This window comes from Saccharomyces eubayanus, chromosome IX (genome assembly GCF_001298625.1).
Source record: "Saccharomyces eubayanus strain FM1318 chromosome IX, whole genome shotgun sequence".
Classification (NCBI taxonomy): domain Eukaryota; kingdom Fungi; phylum Ascomycota; class Saccharomycetes; order Saccharomycetales; family Saccharomycetaceae; genus Saccharomyces; species Saccharomyces eubayanus.
The window spans coordinates 176,716-201,669 of NC_030984.1; the positions used below are offsets into that span (position 1 = coordinate 176,716).

Here is a 24,954-nt window from a genome sequence, read left to right on the forward strand (position 1 = left end):
ACAATATGTAAAAGTACGTAAACAGTAGTTACAGAATGTCTTTATCATTGAAACCCAGTGGCAAGAAACCTTTGGCCGTAAAGGACGGCGTTGGCCAATGATAAGGACGATAGCACTAACGGCCAAGTTCTCCCATATCTCAATGCACTGAAAGACTTTTTACCACCAACAATCAAATACAAGGTAGACCATGTAGCAATAAACCCAGCCCCATTCTCCAGATCGTTGTCATAGATCATGTATGCCCCTATGGCTTGCATTGTAGAAAAAAAAAGGGCGGTCTTAGCACTTATACCAACTCGAGGTGTAGATGATCTGGAAAATACCCTGGACATTGGTATCGAGAAAGCCGGGGACTGTTTGACTGGAGGCACCTTCAAAGATGGGGACAACACTGGCGTTGATGCTAGGAGTGCTGCATTGGCGAGTGCAGGGTAGGGCGTCTTTGTCAAAGCGTATAACCGGCGAAATGGTGAAAGTAGCTCATCCTTAGCTTCATCAGTAGTGGGACTGGTAGACATTTCTTTTGTGATTGACTGATTCGAAGCTGTGCTTGGTATGCTGTTTTTGTGATGTTTGTCTTTTCCCTCGCATGTCTCCCTAAAAGCCGTTTCATGAAATATCTTGAACAAAACTGGATGTTGCTTTATATGACATAGGTGAACCCCCTGATAAAAGAATCGCAGGCGTATGAAATGTTGAAGTAAATATTCATTTTATGCTATTGGACTCTACATCGGTTATCAGATTCACGTGGTAACTTTCTTTAACTATATAAGTACTGAAATCAGTTTTTGTTTTGCCCTACAGAGTAACAAGTGTAATATTATCGGTGTGTAAACCCTAAGCCATCCAAGGCTTAGGGCATTCTTCGTTTTTATTTGATATATTCATACATATATATGTACAGAAATGCAGTATCTAATCAAGGATTTTGAAATTCTCTTTCCTGATTTCTTCAACCACGTCCTCGTCTTTTATGGAAGGCTTGTAGCAGCCTGGAAAATCTTGCTCGTACTCCTTGCCGTGAAGTAATTCAAAGAAAATGTCCATGCAGGGGCTAGAATTATCCTCGATATCTTCCTCATTCTTGGGACAGACGCATCGGCATCCAGATCCGAAGCCATATCCTTTATCAAACTTAAGAGGATTTTTTTGCTCTTGTAAGGCATTCTTCGGGCAATGTTGTAACGACGAATGTCTATAACCAATGTCCCTAAAATAATGAACGTCTTCTAGGTCCAGAATCATTCCTAAACCAATCGAATGGATGGGCGCATCTCCCCATCTTTCGGTCCAGAAACCACCCGTTTCCTCTAAATGTTTGAAATAGGCGTTATAAATCTCATTATCGAATAAATCAACACGGGCAATTTCAAAATTGCTCCAAAAATGGCACAAGTTGTATTCTTCCTTTTCAAAAGCATCTTCCAGCAATGGTATCTTAGAGCGCGCCCTTTCCACCAGATATTGTATACCTTCTATATCATCCTCATAATCATCTTGGCTGTGGTTCTCTACTAGAAAGTCTACCATCAGCTTCTCAGTCAATTTTGGTTTCGCTTCCCAGGGTTGATTCACCCATCTAGAAATTTCTTCATCTTCAGTGTCTAGAATATTATGATTGAATGTGAATAGTTTCCATAGTGTGCCCAGGTTCCCTCTTAAACCCGCTGTCTTTTTTATAAAACTCTTGGTTGTTCTGAACAAGTTAGGAACAGTCCAATACAGTTCGGTTATCAATACGGTGAACCCGTATTTCTTATTGTTTTTGGCCATTTCAAAAAATGGATCGTATGAGATATCACAAAAGAAGTCTACATCCGGTTCTATCCTCCAATACCACTCGTATTTTGAGACTAGTGGATGCTTGTAAAACAATCCGGAATAAAATCGGCACATCTGATGGTACGATTCCATATTACCGTACATTATGCCTCTATCATTTTGGTCTTCTAATGCAGTTTTGAAAAGTAATGAATCACGTACTTCGGCTGGAAATTCCCATTCTATTTCATTGACAACACCGAACTCAATACTGGCATTGGTTATCGCTCGAATTTGGTCCTTAAAGAAATCTGTGAATGGTTCATCGTTCAAAAACACGTACGGGTACTCGAACCATTGGTTAAAATGGCCCTCTATACTTTTCATTGTTTTCAATACATCGTCTACTTCTTCGTTTCTTGTAAGCATAACAAAAGACGCGTTCATTTTGGTATAATCTGGGTCTTGTAGATACAGGCTGGTATCGGTACAACCCCGAAAAAACGGCTCGTCTTTATCAGTGGAATAGTCCTGAAAGGAGTAAGGTAGATTGTTCGGATCGAGCATTATTTTTGAGGGAAATGGCCAGTTGCCATTATAATACAGTATGGCGAGGACAGAGGCTATGAAAAGGAAACCATATCGCCTTCGTTGACACATGTCAAGTAAGAAGTTTCTCACTTTTGGCTTTAACCTTATAGCCATGATAATCTCATCCAAACACGGTGTATATCGTGTCACTCCTCAAGCCTAGTTCCAATTGTAATCATGATCAATATGTGTAAATAATTAATCTCAACCAGTTTTTTTTTTTTTTCATTTTTCATTTTTCTCTCAGTTGTATCGGAAAAAAGAAAGCAAACAAAAAGAGCTCAAATTGAAATCAAGTCATAATAATACAAAAGACGCAGCCTGTTAGTAAAGGCATTAAGAAAATCAGTCTGACCTTAGTTTGAAAGGGGCCGGCGGTTGGCCTGTCAGTTCTCTGATCAAAGAAATATCCTCAGTGACCTCGTCTGGTTTCAGTGACTGTAGAGGCGGCGCGGTCTTGGTAGAGTATCGTTGAGCACCACGGCTTTTCTTCTTTTCGTTACCGTTTGCGTTCTCCTTTGGATTCTTCTCTCCAAATAAGAATGCGTAAAGGTCGGTGCCTTCATTTATACCCTGTAAGAAATCCGAATCAGACGCCATACCTGACTTGTAAGCTGGGTTGTTAAAGTGTGGGAACTGAGACCCTTGTCTGGAACCTTGCCCGTTACTTCCAGAACCATTACCTGTTTGGAAATCCGATTCCTCTTGGTTGTTGTTGTTACCTCTTACCTCCTTGGAAGCATTTCTTCTTCTTAGTGTTCTTCGATCATTTCCCGCACCTGTGTCGGTGGCACTTTCGTTGGCCGTGTCTTTACCGTACTCATTGGATGAAGAGTCCCAACCACTTACTGTATGGCTTCTAGTGTTTTTCTGATATTGCGGCCTACTATAATTCATGGCATAGGAATGGACGTTGGCTACGTCCATCAGTAGTCTTTCTTCTTGTAGCTTCTTTATTTTTTGTTCTATAGATGAATAGAGTCTTTCTTTACACAACTTGACAAGTTTCTCGTGTTCACCCTTAGCTTTCTCGATATCTTCTTGAAATTCAATACCAGAACGGGACACACGGTACTCTTCAAATAGTCGTAATCTGACCAGCTCTAAGTCCCTTTCTTCCTCCAAGTCTCGTACCTGGCGAGCATATTGACCGTTATCGCCTTGGTGCAGCGAGGTTAAATCTGTTTGCAGTGCTGTCAGCCTATCTTTATACTGGTTATCTCTCTCCGAATAAAAATTTTGGTAAATCTTGTTTACTTTGGACTCGATATTAAATCTTCTTTTGTCCTTGCGGGACAAATCTTTGTTACTAACTTTTTGAATAGCCATAAGTCTCGAACACAACGCACACGTAGCTTTGAAGGTCTTGTTGTTCTCTTGAGGCCTCTCCAAGGGTTCAGTTTACCTGAAAAATAGTTTGCGATTTTTTCTTTCTCAAATCCCAGGCGAAATGATTAATACATAAGTTAAATACATGAGAAAAAAGATACATGAACGTATAACTTAGAAACTGAGAAAGAAATTAAATAAGGACTATTTTGGTAAATAAGATAATAGATTTACATACATTTTTATATTTTTGCTACAATTGTTTGTGATCACGCACATATGGTATGCCTATTTTGTGGCTGACTTGGTTTTAGAGTGTGCTACCCATTGATCATGGCGTGTAATGACTTCTGGGATTATCATTTCTTCGATGCTATGGTGATTCTCGTCTAAACGTACCCAGTCGCCCTTTCTGTTTTCAGGGGATACGAAAATGACTTGCTTGTTTCTTGTCTGAAGCAGGTTTCCGATAACCAGTTGATGGTTGTATCTGTCCAGAGCCTGTGTAGACTTGTATAACAGCATGGATTCATCGGTTTCTAGCTTAAAGGAAACGATCATGGCTTGAGTTGCCCATGATTCCACCAGTCTTCTTAGGAACTTAGGAACAGGATCCAGGTTAACTATCAACTTACCATCGGGGGTAGTTTTGGTCGTACCCTCAGTGTCGTCGGTTGCTCCCATTTTGACATTATCTCCTGATTGAATCTTGTGTTGAGGTAATCTTGAGTATGGAACGAAAAAATCACTGACGGCTGCAGCCAAGTAAAATAGACAACCGCTATTATTTAGTAGTTTGGCTATACTTTTCAATGACCATAGATATTGGTTAACCGTGGTGAATGGTAATAAAAGTAGCTTTTCCTCTTGCTCCATGTACTTTTCATACAATTTCTTGTTTTTTAAAACATTTTCAGCAAACTCTGGTTTGATCTTGCCCTCAGAATCAATATAATCCAAGAACAAAGTGTCAATGCTATGGGAAAAGGATCTGTTGTATGGAGTCAATGAAAACTCCCTATGAAGGAAAATAACACTGTAACCATTGGCCAAAAATTGTTCCGCACTGGATGCACCACGAGTACCGGCAGAAAAATTGTCAATAAAACGCACCGTGTTGTTTTCCAATGGAACGGTAGTACCACCGGAGGTGATAAGAACTATCTTGTCACGGTTCAATGAATATTGCAAATCAATGAATTCCTTAGCGTCCTTAATCAATTCATCAATGTAGGCTGGTCTAGGATTGGTACTGAAGTACTGTTCTTCCTCAGTGGTATAGGCAACCGGAAACAGCTCTTCCTTGATCGTACGATCAATGGCATGAGTTATTTCGGTGACTGAGGTATGGATTTGGGGTCTGTTAATTATAGGTAGAGGTGGCATAGCTACAAAATAATGAAAAAAACGTCCGTTATTAGTTTGCACAATGTGTTATTGCTGTTAGATCTGTTGGTTATTCAATCGATTTAGTCTCTTATACCGGATGCTTTTGAATGCCTTGCCTTGCCTTGCCTTGTAAAAAAATCCTTTAACAATAGGTCATACCTCCATTTTTTGTCGTTTGGCGAATTCGGGTCATCGAATTCTTCGCCTGCGAGTAAAGACCATTAGAAAGACACGTAACACAGGATCAATGGGCATACGGTGTTCAGAGGCCACAGTACTATTTGGGTCAAAATTGTCAGTTAAGGGATATATCATGCCTATTGGATTTTGTTTTCTAATATTGGGTTGGCGAGAAACCTTAATCGGCAGAATTTTCAAAGAGGACCTATTGGTTACTTTTTTTCCATTTGAAACCTTCTTTGTACCTGAATTAGCGTGAAATATTTGTATTTGAGTTAACGGAACTATATAATTCCCATGCTATGGTTGTGTTAAGGAATAAGTCTAATTAGACTAGTCTCATTGAACAATTCATAACACACATCTAATTTCTGGTCTCTTGGCCCAGTTGGTTAAGGCACCGTGCTAATAACGCGGGGATCAGCGGTTCGATCCCGCTAGAGACCATATTTTTTTATTAGTTTTTAACACAGTTCAATAGGCCATGCAGACTTCCGACAGTAGTAAATTTTTTCTTTACTTGTAATATGTCTTTTGGTTTCCTATTACTATATCAATACAAAAATCCCAATATATATGTTTTGCCCAAGAAAAAATGAAAAAAATTACAACATCATTTCAATAACGTCCGCTTCTTTGTCCCTTATTAAACGAGGGCCCGTTCTTTTTATTCTTGGGTCCTCTCGGAAAATCTTGTCTGTTATAGTTGGAATGGCTTGGGTACTCATTCATCCTGTTGTTTTGAGGGTTTCTGGGGAAATCTAAGGGATGCGCATGCACATTTTTCTTTTTGGTTACGTTGTAGTTGTGTGGGCTAAATGGTGTCTTCTTCCTCTTGTTGTTGTTGTTGTTGTTATAGCTATTGTTTTTGTTATTGTTACTATTTCTGGATGATTGAGCCCTGTTTTTCCATTTCATTTTATCTCTATAATTCCTAGAACCTGGGTAGTCATATGCATCGTCGTTGTACTCATAGTCATAGAAGTTGAATTGCTGGTCGTTGTCCTCATTTTCCACCATCTGTCTTTTGGAGACTTCTCTCTGATGGTTCTTCACTTCGTCGAAATAGTGCTGTTTGAGCTCCATAGCTAGATTATCGCCGCAAAACGCACTTCCGTCTGTGTTCGGCACTCTAGACGATCTTCTTTCTGCACAGTCGTCTCCAAAATGGCCGTTAATCCCACAATTATAACAAAAGATGGTTTCAAAATCAAGCTTATCATTGCTGATGTCCTTAGTTTTCAACAAGTAAGACCTCCAAATACTGGGACATCTCTCCCTTGAATGTCTTTTGCTATTGCATAGTGTGCAGAACACTTTTTTCCATTTCTGGGGACACTGTGATTTGTAATGGCCATTTGCATTACAATTAGAACAGCTAATAGCCTTGGGACAATGTTGTGAATAATGATCATCCATAGACCCACAGTACGTACATATGACGTGAGGGCAGTTCCTTTTCAAATGGCCCCTTTGAGAACAGTTATTACATTTTGGTTCCGCTTCCATTATCGCACCATCGGCATCGTAGTCCATTACTCCAAAGTACCGTCCTTGGCCCCGCAGCGTTCTTAGTTCCTCGGGGTTTGCATCCACATCCTCTATGGATGGAGCCAGCAATTTACTAGATGACGGATCGCTCGCTTGCGGCGTTGTATCTTTCACGTACGGCAAAGTGTCCATACTTTCCACCTCAGACAACAACGACGACATGGCAGCTTGACCCACTAATGATTACCTCTGCCTTCTTTGTCTAATAATATGCAACTTTTCCCTCATCGCATCGCTTATTGAACAATTTTTCATTTTTTTTTTCACTCAAACAAGAGACTAAAAAGCCAGACAAGATGCCAAAACGCAAACAAGAGACAGGACAAAAAGCAAACGGTCCCTGAATTCGTACCGAAAGCATCGTATTCATACCTTTGAAATATCATCTACACATACTCCATTATATACCTGGACATAATCTCTTCTTGACCGCTTAACAGGCTCTTATCGCAAGAACGTGCAAGTCATCTCTTACGACGACTCTTATGTAAAAAAATTTTCGAGTTTTTTTCATTTCGAAAAAAAAAATAATACTAGCGATGGCAACAAAAGAACGATACGTTGTGTGGTTGTTGATGTGTCATCTTGAGGCGAAGATTAAATAATAAGCTAGAGCCATCAGTAGGACAAGAATAAAAGAACAGACATGAGCGCTAACGAAGCAGGTGTCGCTGAGCAAGTCAAGAACTTGTCCGTTAAGGATAACGGTGATGCAGCAGCAGCAAAGGCAGGTAAGAAGGATAACAAAAAGTCCAAGCAACAATCTCTATACTTGGACCCTCAACCAGTCTTTATTGAAAAAAGAATGGAGATGTTTGACAGATTGCAAAAGGAATACAACGACAAGGTTGCCAGTATGCCTCGCGTTCCATTGAAGATCGTTTTAAAGGACGGTGCTATTAAGGAAGCCACTTCTTGGGAAACTACTCCTATGGATATTGCTAAGGGAATTTCCAAATCTTTGGCTGATAGATTATGTATCTCAAAGGTCAATGGCCAATTATGGGATTTAGACAGACCTTTTGAAGGCGAAGCCGATGAAGAAATCAAATTAGAACTATTAGATTTTGAATCTGAGGAAGGTAAAAAAGTCTTCTGGCATTCATCTGCCCACGTTCTGGGTGAATCTTGTGAGTGCCATCTAGGTGCCCACATCTGTTTGGGCCCTCCAACTGATGACGGGTTTTTTTACGAAATGGCAGTCAGAGATAGTATGAAAGATATCTCTGAATCTCCAGAACAAACCGTCTCTCAAGCGGATTTCCCAGGTTTGGAAGGTGTTGCTAAGAACGTCATCAAGCAAAAGCAAAAATTCGAAAGATTGGTTATGACCAAGGAAGACCTTTTGAAAATGTTCCACTACTCTAAATATAAAACTTATTTGGTTCAAACCAAAATTCCGGATGGTGGTGCCACCACTGTTTACCGTTGTGGTACATTGATCGATTTATGTGTCGGTCCTCACATCCCTCATACTGGTCGTATCAAGGCTTTTAAATTACTAAAGAATTCTTCTTGTTACTTCTTGGGTGATGCCACAAATGACTCTTTGCAAAGAGTTTACGGTATTTCCTTCCCAGACAAAAAACTGATGGACGCTCATTTGAAGTTCTTGGCTGAGGCATCTATGAGAGATCACAGAAAGATTGGTAGGGAACAAGAATTATTCTTATTCAATGAAATGTCTCCAGGTTCTTGTTTCTGGTTACCTCATGGTACCAGAATTTACAATACTTTGGTTGATTTGATGAGATCTGAATACCGTAAGAGAGGTTATGAGGAAGTTATCACACCTAACATGTACAATTCCAAATTGTGGGAAACTTCAGGTCACTGGGGTAATTACAAAGAAAACATGTTTACTTTTGATGTAGAAAAGGAATCTTTCGGTTTGAAGCCAATGAACTGTCCAGGTCATTGTTTGATGTTTAAGTCTAGAGAACGTTCCTACAGAGAATTGCCATGGAGGGTTGCTGATTTCGGTGTTATTCACAGAAACGAATTCTCAGGTGCCTTGTCTGGTTTGACTCGTGTGAGAAGATTCCAACAAGATGATGCTCATATCTTCTGTACTGAAAGTCAAATCGAAACCGAAATCGAAAACATATTCAATTTCTTGGAATATGTCTACGGTGTCTTTGGATTTGAATTCAAGATGGAATTATCTACCAGACCAGAGAAGTATGTTGGTAAAATCGAAACTTGGGACGCTGCCGAAAGTAAATTAGAGTCTGCCTTGAGAAAATGGGGTGGTAACTGGGAAATCAACGCCGGTGATGGTGCTTTCTACGGTCCAAAGATTGACATTATGATTTCTGATGCTTTAAGAAGATGGCATCAATGTGCCACTGTCCAATTAGATTTCCAATTGCCAAACAGATTCGAATTGGAATTCAAATCTAAGGATCAAGATGAGAGTTACGAAAGACCAGTTATGATTCATCGTGCCATTTTGGGTTCCGTTGAAAGAATGACTGCCATTTTGATCGAACATTTTGCTGGTAAGTGGCCATTCTGGTTATCTCCACGTCAAGTCTTGGTTGTCCCAGTTGGTGTGAAGTACCAGGAATACGCCGAAGATGTCCGCAACCAATTACACGACGCAGGCTTCTATGCTGATGTCGACTTGACTGGTAACACTCTACAAAAGAAGGTCAGAAACGGGCAAATGCTGAAATACAATTTCATTTTCATTGTTGGTGAACAAGAGATGAACGAAAAGTCTGTCAACATTAGAAACAGAGATGTTATGGAACAACAAGGTAAGAATGCCACCGTTTCTGTCGAAGAGGTTTTGACACAGTTGAAGAGCTTGAAAGACGAAAAGAGAGGAGACAACGTCTTAGCTTAATGGAATTTTATGTAGTTACATTAAACTTATTTAATTTATGTTTTTGTAAAGAATAAATGAGTATGATACAAGAATGCTTTTTCCTGGTAAAAAATGTGCGCGAAAATGACAGTAAAGAAAAGGGTCTGCTTTGTAAATGGTTTTTTACCAGCTATATATGAATGTAGTGCTTAAAAACAACTTTAGAAATACCCAACCAGAATTGTGCATAAATATCTACATAGTGTGTGATATTGAAAAGTTACTCCAAGCCGATTATGTGTTTTTGTTGCATGACGTCTTTAAGAACAATTTCAGCGATTTCTTCCGCTTTGTAGTAGACGTTCATATCCGTCATCAGAGGAAGGTTTTCCGGTGTCAAAACTGTCATCGGATAATCCAGAGCTAAACACACCGGATCCATCATCTTTTTGAGCACCAGGTTCTTGGAGTTGATCTCTATTCGAACTCCTTATACTTTCCCAAGATGAAAGTGAGCCGTCTTCGCCGTTCCTCACTTTCTCCCACGAAGACAATGAATCGTTATCGTCCTTCCCCCAATCTTTTGAGCCTGAAGTTTCCTTACCTTTGTTACGGTACAGCCCGATAGGATCTCTTTGGTTCATGAAGGGCGAACCACTGAAGACGCCGGTCTTTTTCAGTTGTTCTAGTTTAGCTTTCGGATCGGGCAGTCTTCTCTCTGGATTTTGGTACGTTATGTAAAAGTACATTGACCATTTAGAGGGAGACCCTAGATCTAAAAGTCGCATCATATCGTACTGTCTTTTGTTTCTTGAAACTTCCTTCGTTTGGTCGGGCTGAGCGGCTTCGAAATCGTTATCGCCATAATCGTAGGCATGACTGTCCTTCAGGGAACCGGTCAGGTCTCGTTCGTTCAGTTTGCGATCATACATGGACCGACCAGCGACATTTGTAGCAAAAAACAGAGCCATCACCCCCAGGACAAAATTTCTGGGAACTTTGACGCCCTTGATAGCGTTGGTCTTGTAGTAACGATACGCAAATGGGGTGAAAAAAACAGAGGAGAAGGCGAGCCAGCCACCCCACATCTGGGCCTTAGCAATAGACCTGTAAGCCTTCGACAGCTCCAGTCTGTCTTTTGCGTCTAGCAGTTCGTCCTTTTCGTGGAACTCGATGGCCTTTTCGTAGGCCTTCTTAAACCAAGGCCTCTCCATGAAGGGCAGCTCCTTTTCGATTTCTTGCCCGTTATGAGCGTTTTGTGATTGTTCCTCTCCCAGCATTTTCACTTCCTTCCTGTGTTAGCCGTTTCCAGTAATAGCAGGAGACTCAGAAACAATAGAGATAGTATTACTATGCATTAGTAAATCATACGTTTTGTCATATTGGCCTATAAGACTTTCACCCTTTCTATGATGCCATCCCGCGGAAATAAGGGCCCTGCTGCCAAAAGTAGAAACCGCAAATAAGACGGAGATGAGCAGAACCGTCCCATCATGACAATATAAAGGAAAACGGTTTCGAAGTCGACACAACACTATAATCTTATTTTGTTTCTGATCTTGAAGATACTTACGTAATTTTCATACTATATATATAGACGAGTAAAAAGGTTTGCTTTACAAACTTTGAATAAAACTTTCAATTGATTCATTACCGTTGACCAAAGGTATAGTCTTCCCCACAGTCACATCTGGATGTAGCAAAGTTTGTGTGATGAAAGAAGCCACATCTTCGTTGTTGATAGAGTAAAGACCAGAGGCCTTTTCGTCTAATTTGTCCAAGGGTTGGAACAAACCGGTGCCCTCGTTTGACTCCAGCGTGCCTGGTTGCAAGATGGTGTAATCTAACTTGGAGCTTCTTATTTCACGATCGGCCGATCTCTTTGCGATGTAGTACTCACGCAAACCCTCCAAATTCCACCAAAAATCTCTATCCTCTGCTCTGAGAGCCGAAACAACAACAAATCTCTTGACACCCGCATTTTCACAAGCTTCGACCACCTTGATACAGCCGTCTAGGTCTACAGTGAAGATTCTCTCAACGCCATCGTAACCTGCGCCTGCACTAAAGACCACGGCGTCGTAACCCTTGATGGCGGCAGCAATCTCACTAGCGGAGGAAGTTTCTATATCTGTCAAGCTCGCATCAACACCCGCTTCGTTCTTGAAATAATCGACTTGATCCTGCTTTCTGACAATCGCTAATGGTGTTGCGAAACTGCTACTGTTTTTCAACTGGTTTAACAGCAGGCGACCAACTCTACCATTGGCACCAACGACTGCGACTCTTAGGGGGGACATTTGACTAATTTGGTTTGTTATGAGCTTGGTTACTAAATATGAAACTTAGTTATTGCTCTACATTTCTTATCAGCAAGTGGGAACCGTTTATAGGATGTGCCAAACAACAGGCCCTTTTATACGTGTATCCACATTTTCGATTGAGTCCTTACATAATAATGAAGCCCTCTTCTAATGACAAAGCAATATGACCTTTTGTGCCAGGGCTTAGTCATGAAATATAATAGCCACGGCTTTAAAAAGAGAGTTGCGCCCGCCAAAGTATTAAGTCCTACCGATTACTAGTAGAGACTGAGTTGTATTTGCTCTGCTCGTTTACGCCACTGTGGCTGACAGAGTTAATTTCCCACAAGTGTATCCCAAGAGAATAATGTATGCCTTGTCCCATAAAAAGGAAGGCAGTGCCGTTCCTTGAATAGGTGCTCGTAATTCTTACTAAATTCCAGACTTTCCATATAGTGATTATGCTGAGGCAGAATTGCATTTAATACATTCAAGAGATTTCTGCGTGGTAGGTGCATATAGAGTAGAGAAACTTGGATCATTCCTCCCGAATGCCCCAGACGTACCTTTCAAGAGTGTTGTGAAAGCATTGGCCTCTAAACATTGCTCTGCCATCATCAAGTTTACGAAGAGGATGTGGCATTAGTCTAAAAGGCCTATTTTATCAGGGGCCGACCCAAAAGTTCGCATTCCTCGTGATGACTGCCATTGACCTTACTAGACATCGGAAGATACCGTAGGCGTGAAAAGAAGTGAAGGATATTCACACGGGCTCTTTAAATGACGCACTTACCGTTTACTTGAGCAGCATGAATTTGTCATAGCAGTCCCTTGCATGGTTTTGAATAGTATAGAGATTATTAATATTACCATCAAATCGCAGTTCTCAGGTTCTAAATACCATGGCTAATATAGCAGCCATAGGTTTTAACCTCCATCAATAGGTCGCCATGTTGATGAGAGTTTTGACACAGCACGTATTGGGGATCGCTAATTCTAAGTGTATCGACATTGATGCTTGGTAATCTTGTCCTTGATTGTGTTTTTAGAGCGGTCATGTTCTCTTCAGTCGGACACTACAACACATCGAGACCGTTTCTTCTTGCCGTTGCCTACGTAATCAAGTTCTCTTTAGTTAATCTCAAATGCTTTGATCTATTCTATTTTTATTTTTTGAAGTGATCTCGATATTTTTTTTTTGTTTTTTATTTTTTTGTCAAGTGGAAACTCAAGTTAATGCAGAAAACACGTCAAGGTATGTCTGGTCAGGACATATAGTTAAGGGCACCGTAGAAAACACACAGACAAACAAGGAACCATGGATTACTTTAACATCAAACAGAATTACTACACGGGAAATTTCGTGCAATGTTTACAAGAAGTAGAGAAATTCAACAAAGTCACAGATAACACTTTATTGTTCTACAAAGCCAAGACCCTTTTAGCGTTGAACCAATATCAATCACAGGATCCTTCTTCTAAATTTGGTAAGGCTTTGGACGCGTACGTTAATTTCCTAGACACTAAAGACATTACAGAATTGGAAGGTTTACTAAAGGATAAACAAAGCTCCCCCTATGAATTACACCTTTTGGCCAGTGCCCAAGCTATTTTGGGTAACTTGGATGAAAGTTTGGAGACCTGTGTTGAAGGTATCGATAACGATGAGATGGAAGGAACCACGGAACTGCTGTTACTTGCCATTGAAGTTGCTTTGTTGAACAATCAAGCCTCCACGGCTTCCGTCATCTTTGATAATTATACTAATGCGATTGAAGAAAATATTACTGGTGACAATGAAATGATTTTGAACCTTGCCGAATCGTATATCAAATTCGGTACAAACAAAGAAACAGCGACTTCCAACTTCTACTACTATGAAGAGTTATCTCAAACTTTTCCCACTTGGAAAACCCAATTGGGGTTGCTGAATTTACACTTACAACAACGAAACATAGCTGAAGCTCAAGGTATTGTTGAGTTATTACTTTCTGATTACTATAGTGTTGAACAAAAGGAAAACGCTGCATTGTACAAACCTAACTTCCTGGCAAACCAAATCACGCTTGCCCTCATGCAAGGTGCTGATACTGAAGATCTAACAAATCAATTAGTAGACTTGGATCATGAGCATGCATTCATTAAGCATCACCAAGAAATCGATGCGAAATTCGATGAATTAGTGGGAAAATATGACCTGTCAAACTAATCTATATCAAACATAAAGAGTGAAAATATATCTTTTGGACATGTATACGTGATAAATACCATATAATAAATTCGAAAAAACAATGATGCTAAAATCTGAGTAATAATTGGCACCGAAATGGTCCCGCAGTTCTTATTTAATACTGCAAAAGCAGTGGTGTTATTTAAAATGTTAGAATCGTGGACATAAGGCACGTGGCTTAGGTAAATAAATGGTTCAATAAATTTTTCTTTAAGTATATATACACTCTAGTATTTATTTTTTTAATATTTTGAATAGATTCTTTATTTTCGTTTTTTTTTGTTCATTTATGCATTCTTGCATTTAAGCATTTGGGAAATCAACGTTATCTTCAACCTTAAATGGTGTTGGAAGTGGAGCATTAACATCCTTCATTTGTTTGACGGTTTCAATCATCTCTATTGGTTCTTTAGGTTCTTTGTCTCTTAAAACTACCACACCGTTGTTTCCTTTAAATTTACGTACAGGAACAAATCTGTCGTCCTTGATGAAAGAAATATATCTTGATTGCTGGGGCAGTATACGAGTCATATTATCAACTTTATAAGGCTTCGAAGAGTATTTGTTCTTGTAAAATTCTTCGTCATTTTCTTTTGTTTCCTTTATGTCTTTTTTGTCTGCTTCCTTCTCTTTTTCCTCACGTTCTTTTTTCTTTTCTTCTTCATTGGGACCCTTCTCCTTCTTTGTCTTTTTTGCTCTGGCCTTTGCTCTTGCAGTGGTGGAAAGAACAGCAGTAGCTACCTTTTCTACTTCTTTACCACTGGCTTCCTCGTACATCTTTGGATAGCTGAATACATCTTCTTTGGCATAACAGTTCATTTGGAATTTTGGTATAGTTTGGTCATTACCGCGGATACCGATAACTGTTGTTGGAGTAAAAGATAGGGATAAAAAGTGAGACAATGGGAACCAGTACCAGAATTGCGAGAACATGACCAAACCAACCACAGATTTGGCGTCCAGAGTACCCGTGTCGGCATTTTCGAGCTGAATTGTGACATTACGTCCACCAGCATTCATTATACCTTGTGCTACACATGCACCAAATTTAGCTAATCCCTCTTGGTGCTTATTCGTGATTACACTCAAGAATGTTTTGTTAATCTCAGCAACTTGTGGGTTCAACTTTTCGGTTTGTTGAATTAGAATCATAGATAAGGCAATCATTGCCGCTTGGCGAACAAAATCAACCGGATCCTTTGTTAACGGTTCCAACACGTCAATGGCTGATTGTAAACCTTTACCAGCGCATGCAATTCCAAGTGCGAATGCAGTACCACATCTAACGTGGGCATTATGAGACTTCGATAGAAGTTGAACAATTCTTGGAACTGTGGTGTAATCACGTAAAAGAACAAAGCCCAATGCAATGACTGCAGCTCTCCTAACGTCATCGTTGGAGTCTGAAACAGCCACATGTAGTAGCCTCTTGACAGCAGAGTTATTACCCGTGCCCGCATAGGCCAATGCAATTGTGAAAGCACCACCGTAACGTAATAGAGATTCATCACTTGCTAACATCTTGGCGATTAAATCATCAGCTAGCTCTTGACGGCCGTAATTTATTAAAGCTAATCCAACTGCTAAACCACGAGTAATGTTACCGTGTTGAGTTTCTTGAGAGTACGTGAACATATCATGAATAGCTTCGGGCCTACCTGTTCCTAGCATACACAGACCCATACCTAGCGCAGCAGCCTCTCCGGATGTTGCAGAGTCGTTATAAAGAACTTCCTTTAAGGCTTCATACACTTCAATATTGGCTGATCCCATAGCAGCAAGACCAATACCTAGGGAAGCACCATGTAATAAGACATCTACATCTTCATCACCTGCAGTTCCGCTATTTTCGACTATAATGTTCTTTAAGTAGTCAGTAGTATCACGACCGAAACCAGCATAGATCAAACCTAAACCATACAATGAACCACCTTTAATGAATCTAGAAGAAGCTCGACTACCCGGTAAATAAGGAGCCATAACCTTTTTACCTTCTAACAGGTTACCTTTATGGATGACACCTAGCGAGGCTGTGGCCGTAAATTTTGCCCAGTTTTGAGCTTTTCCTAACCAAGGTAAGTTTGCCTTGATGAACGAGTTGTCGGTGGTACCAGCGTGCATGAACCCGTTAGCAACACTGACGGCGGTATGGAATAAAGAAAACTTCCCATCCAAAGCTGATTTGGATTTATTTAACAGGCCAATATCAATATTTTTATTATTCAAAAGGAAGGTGTTGTAGTAATCACAAGTCGGTAGACCGGACAGAATATTCAATAAGCCGGAATCGCAACCTTGACTAGTTAATTCAGTAACCAATATCTCAAGTAATTGCTGAGATGCAGAAGAGACTAAATCAAATGCAATTTGCGCGGATAACCCTTCATCGTTTTCTTCCTTCAATTTTTTAAATAATTGAAGTGCCAATTCGGCATCATTCAAATTCACAACCACTTTGTTGAGCGTTAAATAATCGCGATTAGGCATGCTCATTAGGAAGTCAAAAGATTTTCTCAATATCGAGGATCTGAATTTCGAGTTTGTCACGGTGCTTATGGCAAGTGATAATAAGTAGTTAATGATTTTAACATTCTCAGAAGCTGAATCGTGATCCAGCTTGTTTTTTAAAGTATTCTCAATTATATCCAATCTATAGCCTTCTAAGGCAATACCTAAAGCAAGTTTAAGTTCGGAGGCTTGTAAACATTTTTCTATCATGCGTTCAAAAATAGACGTTAATTTTGGGTCAATAGTATCCTTAGTGTAAAACAGTTCGTCCTTAGTGTATTGCCTGGAAGCTCTGCGGACGTACATTTCGATACTCTTTGAGACTATGGTTTCAACGAACTGAGATTGTTCATCTATGTTGAAACGACTCTCTGCGGCAAGAGCATATCTAACGGCAGATTCATATTCACCAAGGTTGTAGTACACCTTGGATGCAATCAAAGCAGCCATTTCACGATCGGAAAAAGTGTCATCATCGTACAATGCTTCAATGTCTGGCAATTCATTCGAAATTTCAGACCATAATTGGTCGACAACATTATTTATAGATTCTAGGGCATATGTCTTGACAGAATCTTCATTCTCCCTTAGTAGCGCCAAAAGTGGAGCAGCAGTAGTTAAGGACATCTTTTTCAATATTAATTGAACTCAATCTACTTAAGGTGATCTCTTACTAGGTAAAATTTCATACGTTTTTTCCCCTTCGTTTTAAGCCATTACTCTATAAGTATCGAGTTTTGCCACCCAAAGTAAATGAAATTCGACCCTTCCTCCTCCTATCAAAAAGAAAAAAATTCGTTACCCGAATAAGCCAAAGGAACAATAGTGGCAATAACCAAGAAATTAAGACCTCTATAAATGATTTTTTAGCCATGAGACTCTACCATCTTATCACACATGTTGACTTATAAGTAATCCAACAAGTGAGCGAAAAGCCACGCTTTTGTTTTCGCTTTTTCAACTTATTTTGGTAGATATTATATACTAAAAGAAAGGAAGAATTGTAAATCTATATGTAGGAAGCAATCAGTACAACAGTCTGATAGAAACTTTAGCAGATGTTTGGTTTAGCTGCTCATATATATCCTTGATTTCGCTTTGATTAACAGAAGAGATATCGGCCATCAAATAGGCGATTTCACCATGAGAATCTGAGAATTGTTTCTCGATGTTATGATCGGATAAAATATTGTTAACTGTCTTCAAGACACCAGGAACGTTGCGATGAATATATAAGACACGTACTGTGTTTTCTTGATCATAATCTAAGGACTTCAAACTAACTTCTGGGAAATTCACAGAGCCCACGGTGTTACCTTCGTTAATATATTTGGTTAAGGCCGTTGCCACTTCAATACCAATGGCGCTTTGGGCTTCTTCTGTAGAACCACCAATGTGTGGGGTCAGGATAATATTTGGCAAGGAAACCAGTTCGGAAGTCCAATCATTTAGTTGATCACTAAATGAACCCTCTCCATTTTTGGCAGGTTCATGTGGGTAAACATCCAGAGCTGCTCCGCCTATTTTGTTTGCCTTCTTAGCTTGAACCAAAGCCGGGATATCTACCACAGTACCTCTCGAAGCGTTGATCACATATGCGCCGTCTTTCATAGCTGCAAATTGTGGAGCAGATAGCATATTTTCAGTCTCAGGAGTAGCTGGTACATGTAATGATATGAAATCAGACTTGTTCAATAACTCATCTAAAGTAGAAACCTGCTTAGCAGTACCTAAGGCCATAATTGTTACAATATCGTAATATAGGACATGCAACCCCATAGCTTCTGCAAGGACAGATAATTGGGAACCAATGTGTCCATACCCGACAATACCAAGTGTCTTTCCTCTTACCTCCCAACATCTAGCGGCAACTTTATTCCACGTGCCTGTATGCAACTCAATGGATCTGTCACCTAATTGTCTTGCCAAACTGATGATTTCAGCAATGACTAATTCTGCTACAGACCTCGAATTCGAGAAAGGAGAATTAAAAACAGCAATACCTTTACTAGCAGCATATTTCAAATCCACTTGGTTGGTACCTATGCAAAAGCAACCGATGCAGACTAGATTTCTGGCATGCTGTAGTATTTTTTCAGTTAATCTTGTTTTAGATCTGATACCAATGGCATGAGCATCTTTGATTTTTTCAATCAGTTCCTCCTCAGGTAAAGAGGATTTATGAAATTCCACTTGGTAACCTTGCTCTTTGAAAATTTTGATTGCAGTTGGATTGACGTTTTCTAACAATAAAATCTTCATGTCACCTGTAGAAAAAGGTTTCAGAGCCTTTGGCTGTTTTGTAATGCTTACACGACGAGGTAATGTATTCATGAATGATTGAGTTGGTGAGGTCGAAACCGCGCCTGGAGAACCAGAAAAGTTCATAGCACGTTGGAAGGAATCTTGCAAATTATCGGTAGCTTGATTAGACATTTTAAGGGAAAAGGATTTGAGCTCAGTATATTGTACTTTTAAATGTCGCTGCAGTCAGTAATGAAGTGGTATATGAAACAGTTTCTTAACACTTGCTCACGAACTTTTTATCCTCAAGAGTTGAAAAATAGCGTTAGATTTTTATAGGCAGTGACTCGTCTTTAACAAAGAATTGGGCTCACATTAAAGCTGAGCGCAGTCCGGCTGACGGCCTAGTTCTTCGGTGAAAAAAAAAATGTGGCATTTTAAATCATCTCGGTAGAACACTGAGAGCGGCAAAAGTGTTGTATTGCACGTGACATTATGGAAAACAATAGAATTGTTTGGTGTGCTATAAGCTTTTTAGCAACTTATGGTAATAAGCATTCTCGGAGAAAGTACGAGTAAGGGGTACTGGATATTAAGAATTGGCTTGTATAAACGACAGTCTAAATGGGTAAATGCGTCTCGTTAACGGCACTATTTATGTCAATATTGGCGGAGCTTGCTAAAGACCCCCATAATGAGTATAACTGCTCCTGCAAACCCTTGTTGACCAAGTTTGCATATCCCATTGAGTGTTTACACCAAGCAATTCCTTTACCTTTATTTTCCTTAATTATACAGTTGACACCGATGTTCCAACAATAGGTAGCTATGGTTTCTATTTCTGTCTGAAGAATGCCATCTGGATCTTGAAAGCTTGATTGGTTTGCAACCAAAGTCTTTAAAACCCTTTCTAATATACGAAGGTCGACTTCATGATTAAGATTGATTGCATTTTCCAATAAAATTTGTAGCCAGAGACAAAGCTCTTGTTCCTTTATTTCAGTACAGCCTATATTTCTACCTAGGACAGTTTCAATTACTTCCACAAGAAGTCCCCTTGGTAAATCTTCCATATTTGACGAGATATCAACCAATAATGCATCTACGTGGCTATCACGGTAAAACTCTGTTTTCTTTAATATGTCCAAAATTTTATTTTGATCACTCGTTATCAAAGCGCTTTCCAAATGTATTGTTAGTGCTTCCAAAAAACATTCATTTATTGTTTTAGTATCTTCCGAAGAAGACCCATCTTTGAATTCTGAACTTTTCTTCATAGAGTTTATGTTGTCGACCAATTCACCAGATCTTTCATATATGTCCTGATGCTTTGAGTGGCAGTCATTGACAATTTCTTCTTTGGCTATTACTAACTGTAAAATTAGAGATTTAAATTTCCAATATGTAAAGTGATACATTTTTGGGAAAGTAAAATCTTGAATTGGTATGAGATCAATAAACTGGATACAAAATTGGGGGAATTGAGAAACAGAGTCACACAACTCATCAGTTAAACATTTCACGGCGACATTATATGAGAACGAGGCAAACCATTCTATTTCATTTATAGTCACGGACTGTTGATAAATTGCATCTTTCTCTACGTCTGACGGTAATTCTTTCAGTAGTTTAACTGTTTTAAGGAATTCGACTGCCTTTAGTAAGAGTTTTTCTACTGTCGGCAAATAATTAATAAACGTTTCTATGGATTCCTCTTCCGAAACCTTAACAATCATCTGTAAAGTGTATCTTAGGAGACTTAATGTTTGAGAATTTGATGTAGTTGATATGTTTTGCGGACTATTCTTCGACTGTAACTTCTCAAAAAGCATGAGAAGACCTTGAACTGACAAATCTGTTTTTCTTTTACACTCGGCTACAGCTAGTATAAGAGCATTTGTACTTTTTTCGTCTTCAGATAACTTTATCTTCTGAAGACACATAAGCGCCTCGTCCACGTTATCATTTGCTAAGAAAAATTGCAGTATTAGAAGTTGGCACAATGGAGATTCTTTGTCCTCTTCATCCATATGTTGGTAAATTTTAAGTGTGCTAGAATAATCGTGAATTTTGTTATATACAGCTTGTAGAGCTCTTTGAACTTTCCCTCTATCCGAATAGTTTTGGCTTATAATATCTTTGAGAGCTAATTTGTAAAATTTAATTGACTCAACGTAGTTCTCCATCTTCTCTAATTTTTTCCCTGTATTCCATAATAAAGTTATTATACAAGAGATGGTATGTTTAGAAAGAGGCTCTGATACCATTCTTTCAATTTGGGTACAAAAATCATCTAAGCTTTCTGCTATTTCTGAATCTTTCATTGTTTTAGATTGCGTCGTAATCAAAAATCTAGAACATATGGCTTTTTCTAATAATTTCGTATCATTTTTAGAATGCAGCTTATTGACTAGCAAATAATCAAGGCACACTATAGACAGCTTAGTGTCAATTTTTGAAAGATCATTGATCGAAGCCATAACTGTTTGAAAATTTAACGTGACATCCACTGACATTATCATCCGCATTAAAATTTCTTCGATAGTTTCTGCCGGATTTGTAATCTCTTTTCGATTAATCAGTTTAATTGCTAATATGAAAGGGTCCACTTTGTTCGGATATTCGTTTTGTAAAAGACTTAAATAATGGTCACATTCTTCGAATTCTGAAGTTTGTGGGTATTCTCCAATCAAGCAATTAGTCATGAATATCAAAACTGAGTATCTCAAATTACTATAGTCAGTATGGGCTTTCAAGTTTTCCACAGGCAGCTCTAAGTACTTCTCCACATCCTTTAAAAAATAGACAATATTTTTATCTATTTGCTGAGTCCCAGAGACATCACTTTCTTTCAACAGAACTGTAGCATTGTAGATCATTCTGCACAATTCGATCAGCAAATCTGCGTCCATGTATTTAGAGTTGTCAGTGATATTTACCTTTGAGGTGTAAATCTTGGCGGTATCCAAGTCATTTTCTGTAAGGCAAATTTGGAAATTTACCAAATAGAATTCAAAATTGAGTTTTTTGAACTCTACTTTCTCCTCGTGGGAAAACTTCTCAGTCTTTTCATTGATTATTTGTAAATATTTTTCTGTATGTTGCTGTATGTTCCTTAATAGATCTTTGAAATTATATTCACTAACAGTTTTGAAGGAGTTAACGTAACACTTAAAGGTCCTTAGAAGGTTGGTATTTGTCTGAAACAAAGCTTCATGAACGGATAGAAGCTTAGTTGCAAATATTTTACATTTACAAAAGACTTCCTTGAAGTATTCATCCAATGTTTTTTCAGCTTTCATGGCAATAGTCAAGGAATTCCATAGACTGGATGCCGAATTCTCCAGTTTCAAGATAAGTTCTTCGTCTAAGATAACGGTAGTGGTTCTAAAAGACCTATCATACTTTTCGCTGATGGGATACAATGCATTTATTTTATTGTCTATTATGGTTAGATCGTTTTTCTCCAAATTTTTAGCAGCAAAGACCTGGGATGTTATCCACGTTGCAGTTTCTTTATCAATGAATGTTGAATTTTTTCTTGTTAGTTCTTTATACTTGTTTACATGAAGGTAGATAAGGGTGTTTTTAATGGTATATATACCGCATAACTCGACCAGGGTCGTTCTAAAGGTAGAGCTAATATTAACGTCGGACATTAAGTTTGGCTTCTTTATTTGGTACAGAAGTGACCACAATTGCTTTTAGAAGAGGGGAAGTATGGATATTGGTGGAAAGATCAAAAATTCCGACCTTTTGTTTTTCTCTTTTTTAGGATATTAGCCGCCGAGATGTTTTCTTTCTTTTAGACGGCGGTTAAATAAAGCAACAATGCTATAATTATCGTTGAAAAGTACCGAAAGGAAAACACTAAATGAAATTGTATGTATGTCTTGCAGAAATATCTACTTTTTAAATTGAAGAGTTCAATAAAATGCATGCAAAATGTAGAAGACTGGGCATCGACTACCATTTATTACTTTAGAACTCATCTTTTGTCATACAAGTAGGCCACTGCCGCTTTCGGGGGAAACGCTAAGTAATTCCGTAACATGTGATATGCTGCTGGTAGCTTCAGCGGCTAAACTGTCCTTTCTATATAAATGTAATATTAAGAAAGGGGCAAACCTTTCTGTAGAAGGCGGTCGTGAACTACCATAATTTTTAAGGTAATAACGAGTCTCCAATAACTTGAGAGTAATTTTATTTTAGAAAAGCCAAGAAATATGTCTAACAAACAACTGGTAAAGCCAAAAACGGAGACAAAGACGGATATCACCACCGAACAGTCTCAAAAATTGCTTCAAACAATGCTAACAATGTCTTTTGGCTGCTTGGCATTTCTCAGAGGTTTGTTCCCAGACGATATATTTGTTGATCAACGATTCGTCCCAGAGAAAGTTGAGAAAAATTACAATAAACAAGCCACATCTCAAAATAATTCCATCAAAATCAAAACTTTAATTAGAGGCAAATCCAGTCAAGTGGATCTGTTGTTAGACTGGTTGGAAAAGGGCGTCTTCAAATCAATCCGTTTAAAATGTCTGAAGGCGCTTTCGCTGGGCATTTTCTTGGAAGATCCCACCGATCTTTTGGAGAATTATATTTTTAGCTTTGACTATGATGAAGCAAATAACGTTAATATAAGTGTTGATTTGGGGGATGATAAAAACAAAAATAAGAAAGCGAGTGAAGACAACGAAACTATTTCTCTATTAGATTCAAGAAAAATGGTTCAACAGCTAATGAGACGGTTTATCATTATCACCCAGTCTTTGGAACCTTTGCCTCAGAAGAAATTCCTTACAATGAGGCTGATGTTTAATGATAATGTCGACCAAGATTACCAACCAGAACTATTTAAGGACGCTACCTTTGAGAAAAGAGCAACCTTGAGGGTCCCGACAAGCTTAGACAATGATGCGTTTAACGTCGGTACTCTGAATACAAAACATCATAAAGTGGCTCTTTCCGTTTTATCGGCGGCAACATCTACCATGGAGGGAGCCGAAAGTACAAATTTCATTAGAGTCGATCCCTTTGAAATGATTTTAGAGGAGCAAGAGCAAAAGCAACAGGAGAAATCAATTTCTGCAAAACCCCAGAACTTTGTTACAAGTCAAACAACAAATCTGCTTGGAAATCTTCTAAACTCTTCTCAAGCAAGTATACAACCGACTCAATTTGTTTCAAATAACACGCTCACTTCTCTTTGTAATTGCGAATGTGGATTGCAGGTTCCTAAAGAAGCCACGGTCTTGAAAACTTGTAAAAGCTGCCGAAAGACATTACATGGTATCTGTTATGGGAATTTCCTACATTCATCAATTGAAAAATGTTTTTCTTGTATTTTCGGTCCTTCATTAGATATTAAATGGTCCAAATTTCAAGACCTTATGATGATTAGAAAGGTTTTTAGGTTTCTGGTRAGAAGAAAGAGAGGCTTCCCAGCTTCCATAACGGAGCTGATTGATAGCTTTATTCACCTCGAGGATCAAAATAACGAAATAAAAGAAAGAGTTGCTTTCGCCCTATTTGTCTTCTTTTTGGATGAAACACTCTGCCTGGATAATGGGGGTAAACCCAGCCAAACTATTAGGTATGTCACGAATTCTGTTCTTGTTGATTTAAAAGGAATTGTCACACCAAATAACAAAAAAGAACTGAAAACAAATCAAGAATATATATTGCATTTCACTACCAGTTCACCCAAAGCGGGAAGCTTTTATCAAGAAGTTCTACCAAACTCAAGAAAACAAATCGAGTCATGGTTGGAAGATATCACTAACTTGAGAAGAATGTATGTTGAGACTCTTTCTCCCTCTTCAACTTTGCAAGAGCTTGACCTCAATTCAAGCCTTCCAACTCAAGACCCGATAATAATTGGTCAAAAGAGAAAGCATTATAATCTTGAGGAGTACTTACAAGATGAAAAAAGCTCAGTTATGAATGATACGATGAAAGCAAAGGATTTTGATGAAAATGTACCAACAAAGGTTCGTAAAATTAGTGTCTCTAAAAAAACTCTGAAAAGTAACTGGTAGTGAATA

General features: G+C 38.8%; 12 protein-coding genes and 1 non-coding gene across 13 annotated transcripts; 4 read left to right on the plus strand and 9 right to left on the minus strand.

Moving 5' to 3' along the window:
• Positions 1-44: 44 nt before the first annotated feature.
• AIM19 (Aim19p) lies at positions 45-521 on the minus strand (the record flags this gene model as incomplete). Its single annotated transcript, XM_018365815.1, has 1 exon — positions 45-521. One exon carries the CDS (start codon positions 519-521, stop codon positions 45-47), a length of 477 nt encoding a protein of 158 aa, XP_018221533.1.
• A 400-nt stretch (positions 522-921) lies between these two features.
• Positions 922-2,472, minus strand: KTR7 (putative mannosyltransferase; the record flags this gene model as incomplete). Its single annotated transcript, XM_018365816.1, has 1 exon — positions 922-2,472. The coding sequence occupies one exon, from the start codon at positions 2,470-2,472 to the stop codon at positions 922-924; it is 1,551 nt and encodes a 516-aa protein (XP_018221534.1).
• A 231-nt stretch (positions 2,473-2,703) lies between these two features.
• SDS3 (Sds3p) lies at positions 2,704-3,687 on the minus strand (the record flags this gene model as incomplete). The annotated part of the gene is made up of 1 exon (XM_018365817.1): positions 2,704-3,687. The coding sequence occupies one exon, from the start codon at positions 3,685-3,687 to the stop codon at positions 2,704-2,706; it is 984 nt and encodes a 327-aa protein (XP_018221535.1).
• A 1,942-nt stretch (positions 3,688-5,629) lies between these two features.
• Positions 5,630-5,703, plus strand: DI49_2703. The gene has a single exon. It is a non-coding gene; the product is annotated as a tRNA-Ile (tRNA).
• A 171-nt stretch (positions 5,704-5,874) lies between these two features.
• AIR1 (TRAMP complex RNA-binding subunit) lies at positions 5,875-6,969 on the minus strand (the record flags this gene model as incomplete). The annotated part of the gene is made up of 1 exon (XM_018365818.1): positions 5,875-6,969. The coding sequence occupies one exon, from the start codon at positions 6,967-6,969 to the stop codon at positions 5,875-5,877; it is 1,095 nt and encodes a 364-aa protein (XP_018221536.1).
• A 484-nt stretch (positions 6,970-7,453) lies between these two features.
• THS1 (threonine--tRNA ligase THS1) lies at positions 7,454-9,658 on the plus strand (the record flags this gene model as incomplete). Its single annotated transcript, XM_018365819.1, has 1 exon — positions 7,454-9,658. One exon carries the CDS (start codon positions 7,454-7,456, stop codon positions 9,656-9,658), a length of 2,205 nt encoding a protein of 734 aa, XP_018221537.1.
• A 293-nt stretch (positions 9,659-9,951) lies between these two features.
• Positions 9,952-10,899, minus strand: RCI37 (Rci37p; the record flags this gene model as incomplete). The annotated part of the gene is made up of 1 exon (XM_018365820.1): positions 9,952-10,899. The coding sequence occupies one exon, from the start codon at positions 10,897-10,899 to the stop codon at positions 9,952-9,954; it is 948 nt and encodes a 315-aa protein (XP_018221538.1).
• Positions 10,900-11,235: 336 nt separating this feature from the next.
• DI49_2707 (SDR family oxidoreductase) lies at positions 11,236-11,919 on the minus strand (the record flags this gene model as incomplete). Its single annotated transcript, XM_018365821.1, has 1 exon — positions 11,236-11,919. One exon carries the CDS (start codon positions 11,917-11,919, stop codon positions 11,236-11,238), a length of 684 nt encoding a protein of 227 aa, XP_018221539.1.
• Positions 11,920-13,240: 1,321 nt separating this feature from the next.
• Positions 13,241-14,131, plus strand: SEC28 (coatomer subunit epsilon; the record flags this gene model as incomplete). Its single annotated transcript, XM_018365822.1, has 1 exon — positions 13,241-14,131. One exon carries the CDS (start codon positions 13,241-13,243, stop codon positions 14,129-14,131), a length of 891 nt encoding a protein of 296 aa, XP_018221540.1.
• Positions 14,132-14,455: 324 nt separating this feature from the next.
• RPN2 (proteasome regulatory particle base subunit RPN2) lies at positions 14,456-17,287 on the minus strand (the record flags this gene model as incomplete). Its single annotated transcript, XM_018365823.1, has 1 exon — positions 14,456-17,287. The coding sequence occupies one exon, from the start codon at positions 17,285-17,287 to the stop codon at positions 14,456-14,458; it is 2,832 nt and encodes a 943-aa protein (XP_018221541.1).
• Positions 17,288-17,686: 399 nt separating this feature from the next.
• SER33 (phosphoglycerate dehydrogenase SER33) lies at positions 17,687-19,096 on the minus strand (the record flags this gene model as incomplete). The annotated part of the gene is made up of 1 exon (XM_018365824.1): positions 17,687-19,096. The coding sequence occupies one exon, from the start codon at positions 19,094-19,096 to the stop codon at positions 17,687-17,689; it is 1,410 nt and encodes a 469-aa protein (XP_018221542.1).
• Positions 19,097-19,524: 428 nt separating this feature from the next.
• On the minus strand, positions 19,525-22,563 carry SPO22 (Spo22p; the record flags this gene model as incomplete). Its single annotated transcript, XM_018365825.1, has 1 exon — positions 19,525-22,563. The coding sequence occupies one exon, from the start codon at positions 22,561-22,563 to the stop codon at positions 19,525-19,527; it is 3,039 nt and encodes a 1,012-aa protein (XP_018221543.1).
• Positions 22,564-23,130: 567 nt separating this feature from the next.
• Positions 23,131-24,948, plus strand: HOP1 (Hop1p; the record flags this gene model as incomplete). The annotated part of the gene is made up of 1 exon (XM_018365826.1): positions 23,131-24,948. The coding sequence occupies one exon, from the start codon at positions 23,131-23,133 to the stop codon at positions 24,946-24,948; it is 1,818 nt and encodes a 605-aa protein (XP_018221544.1).
• Positions 24,949-24,954: the final 6 nt, after the last annotated feature.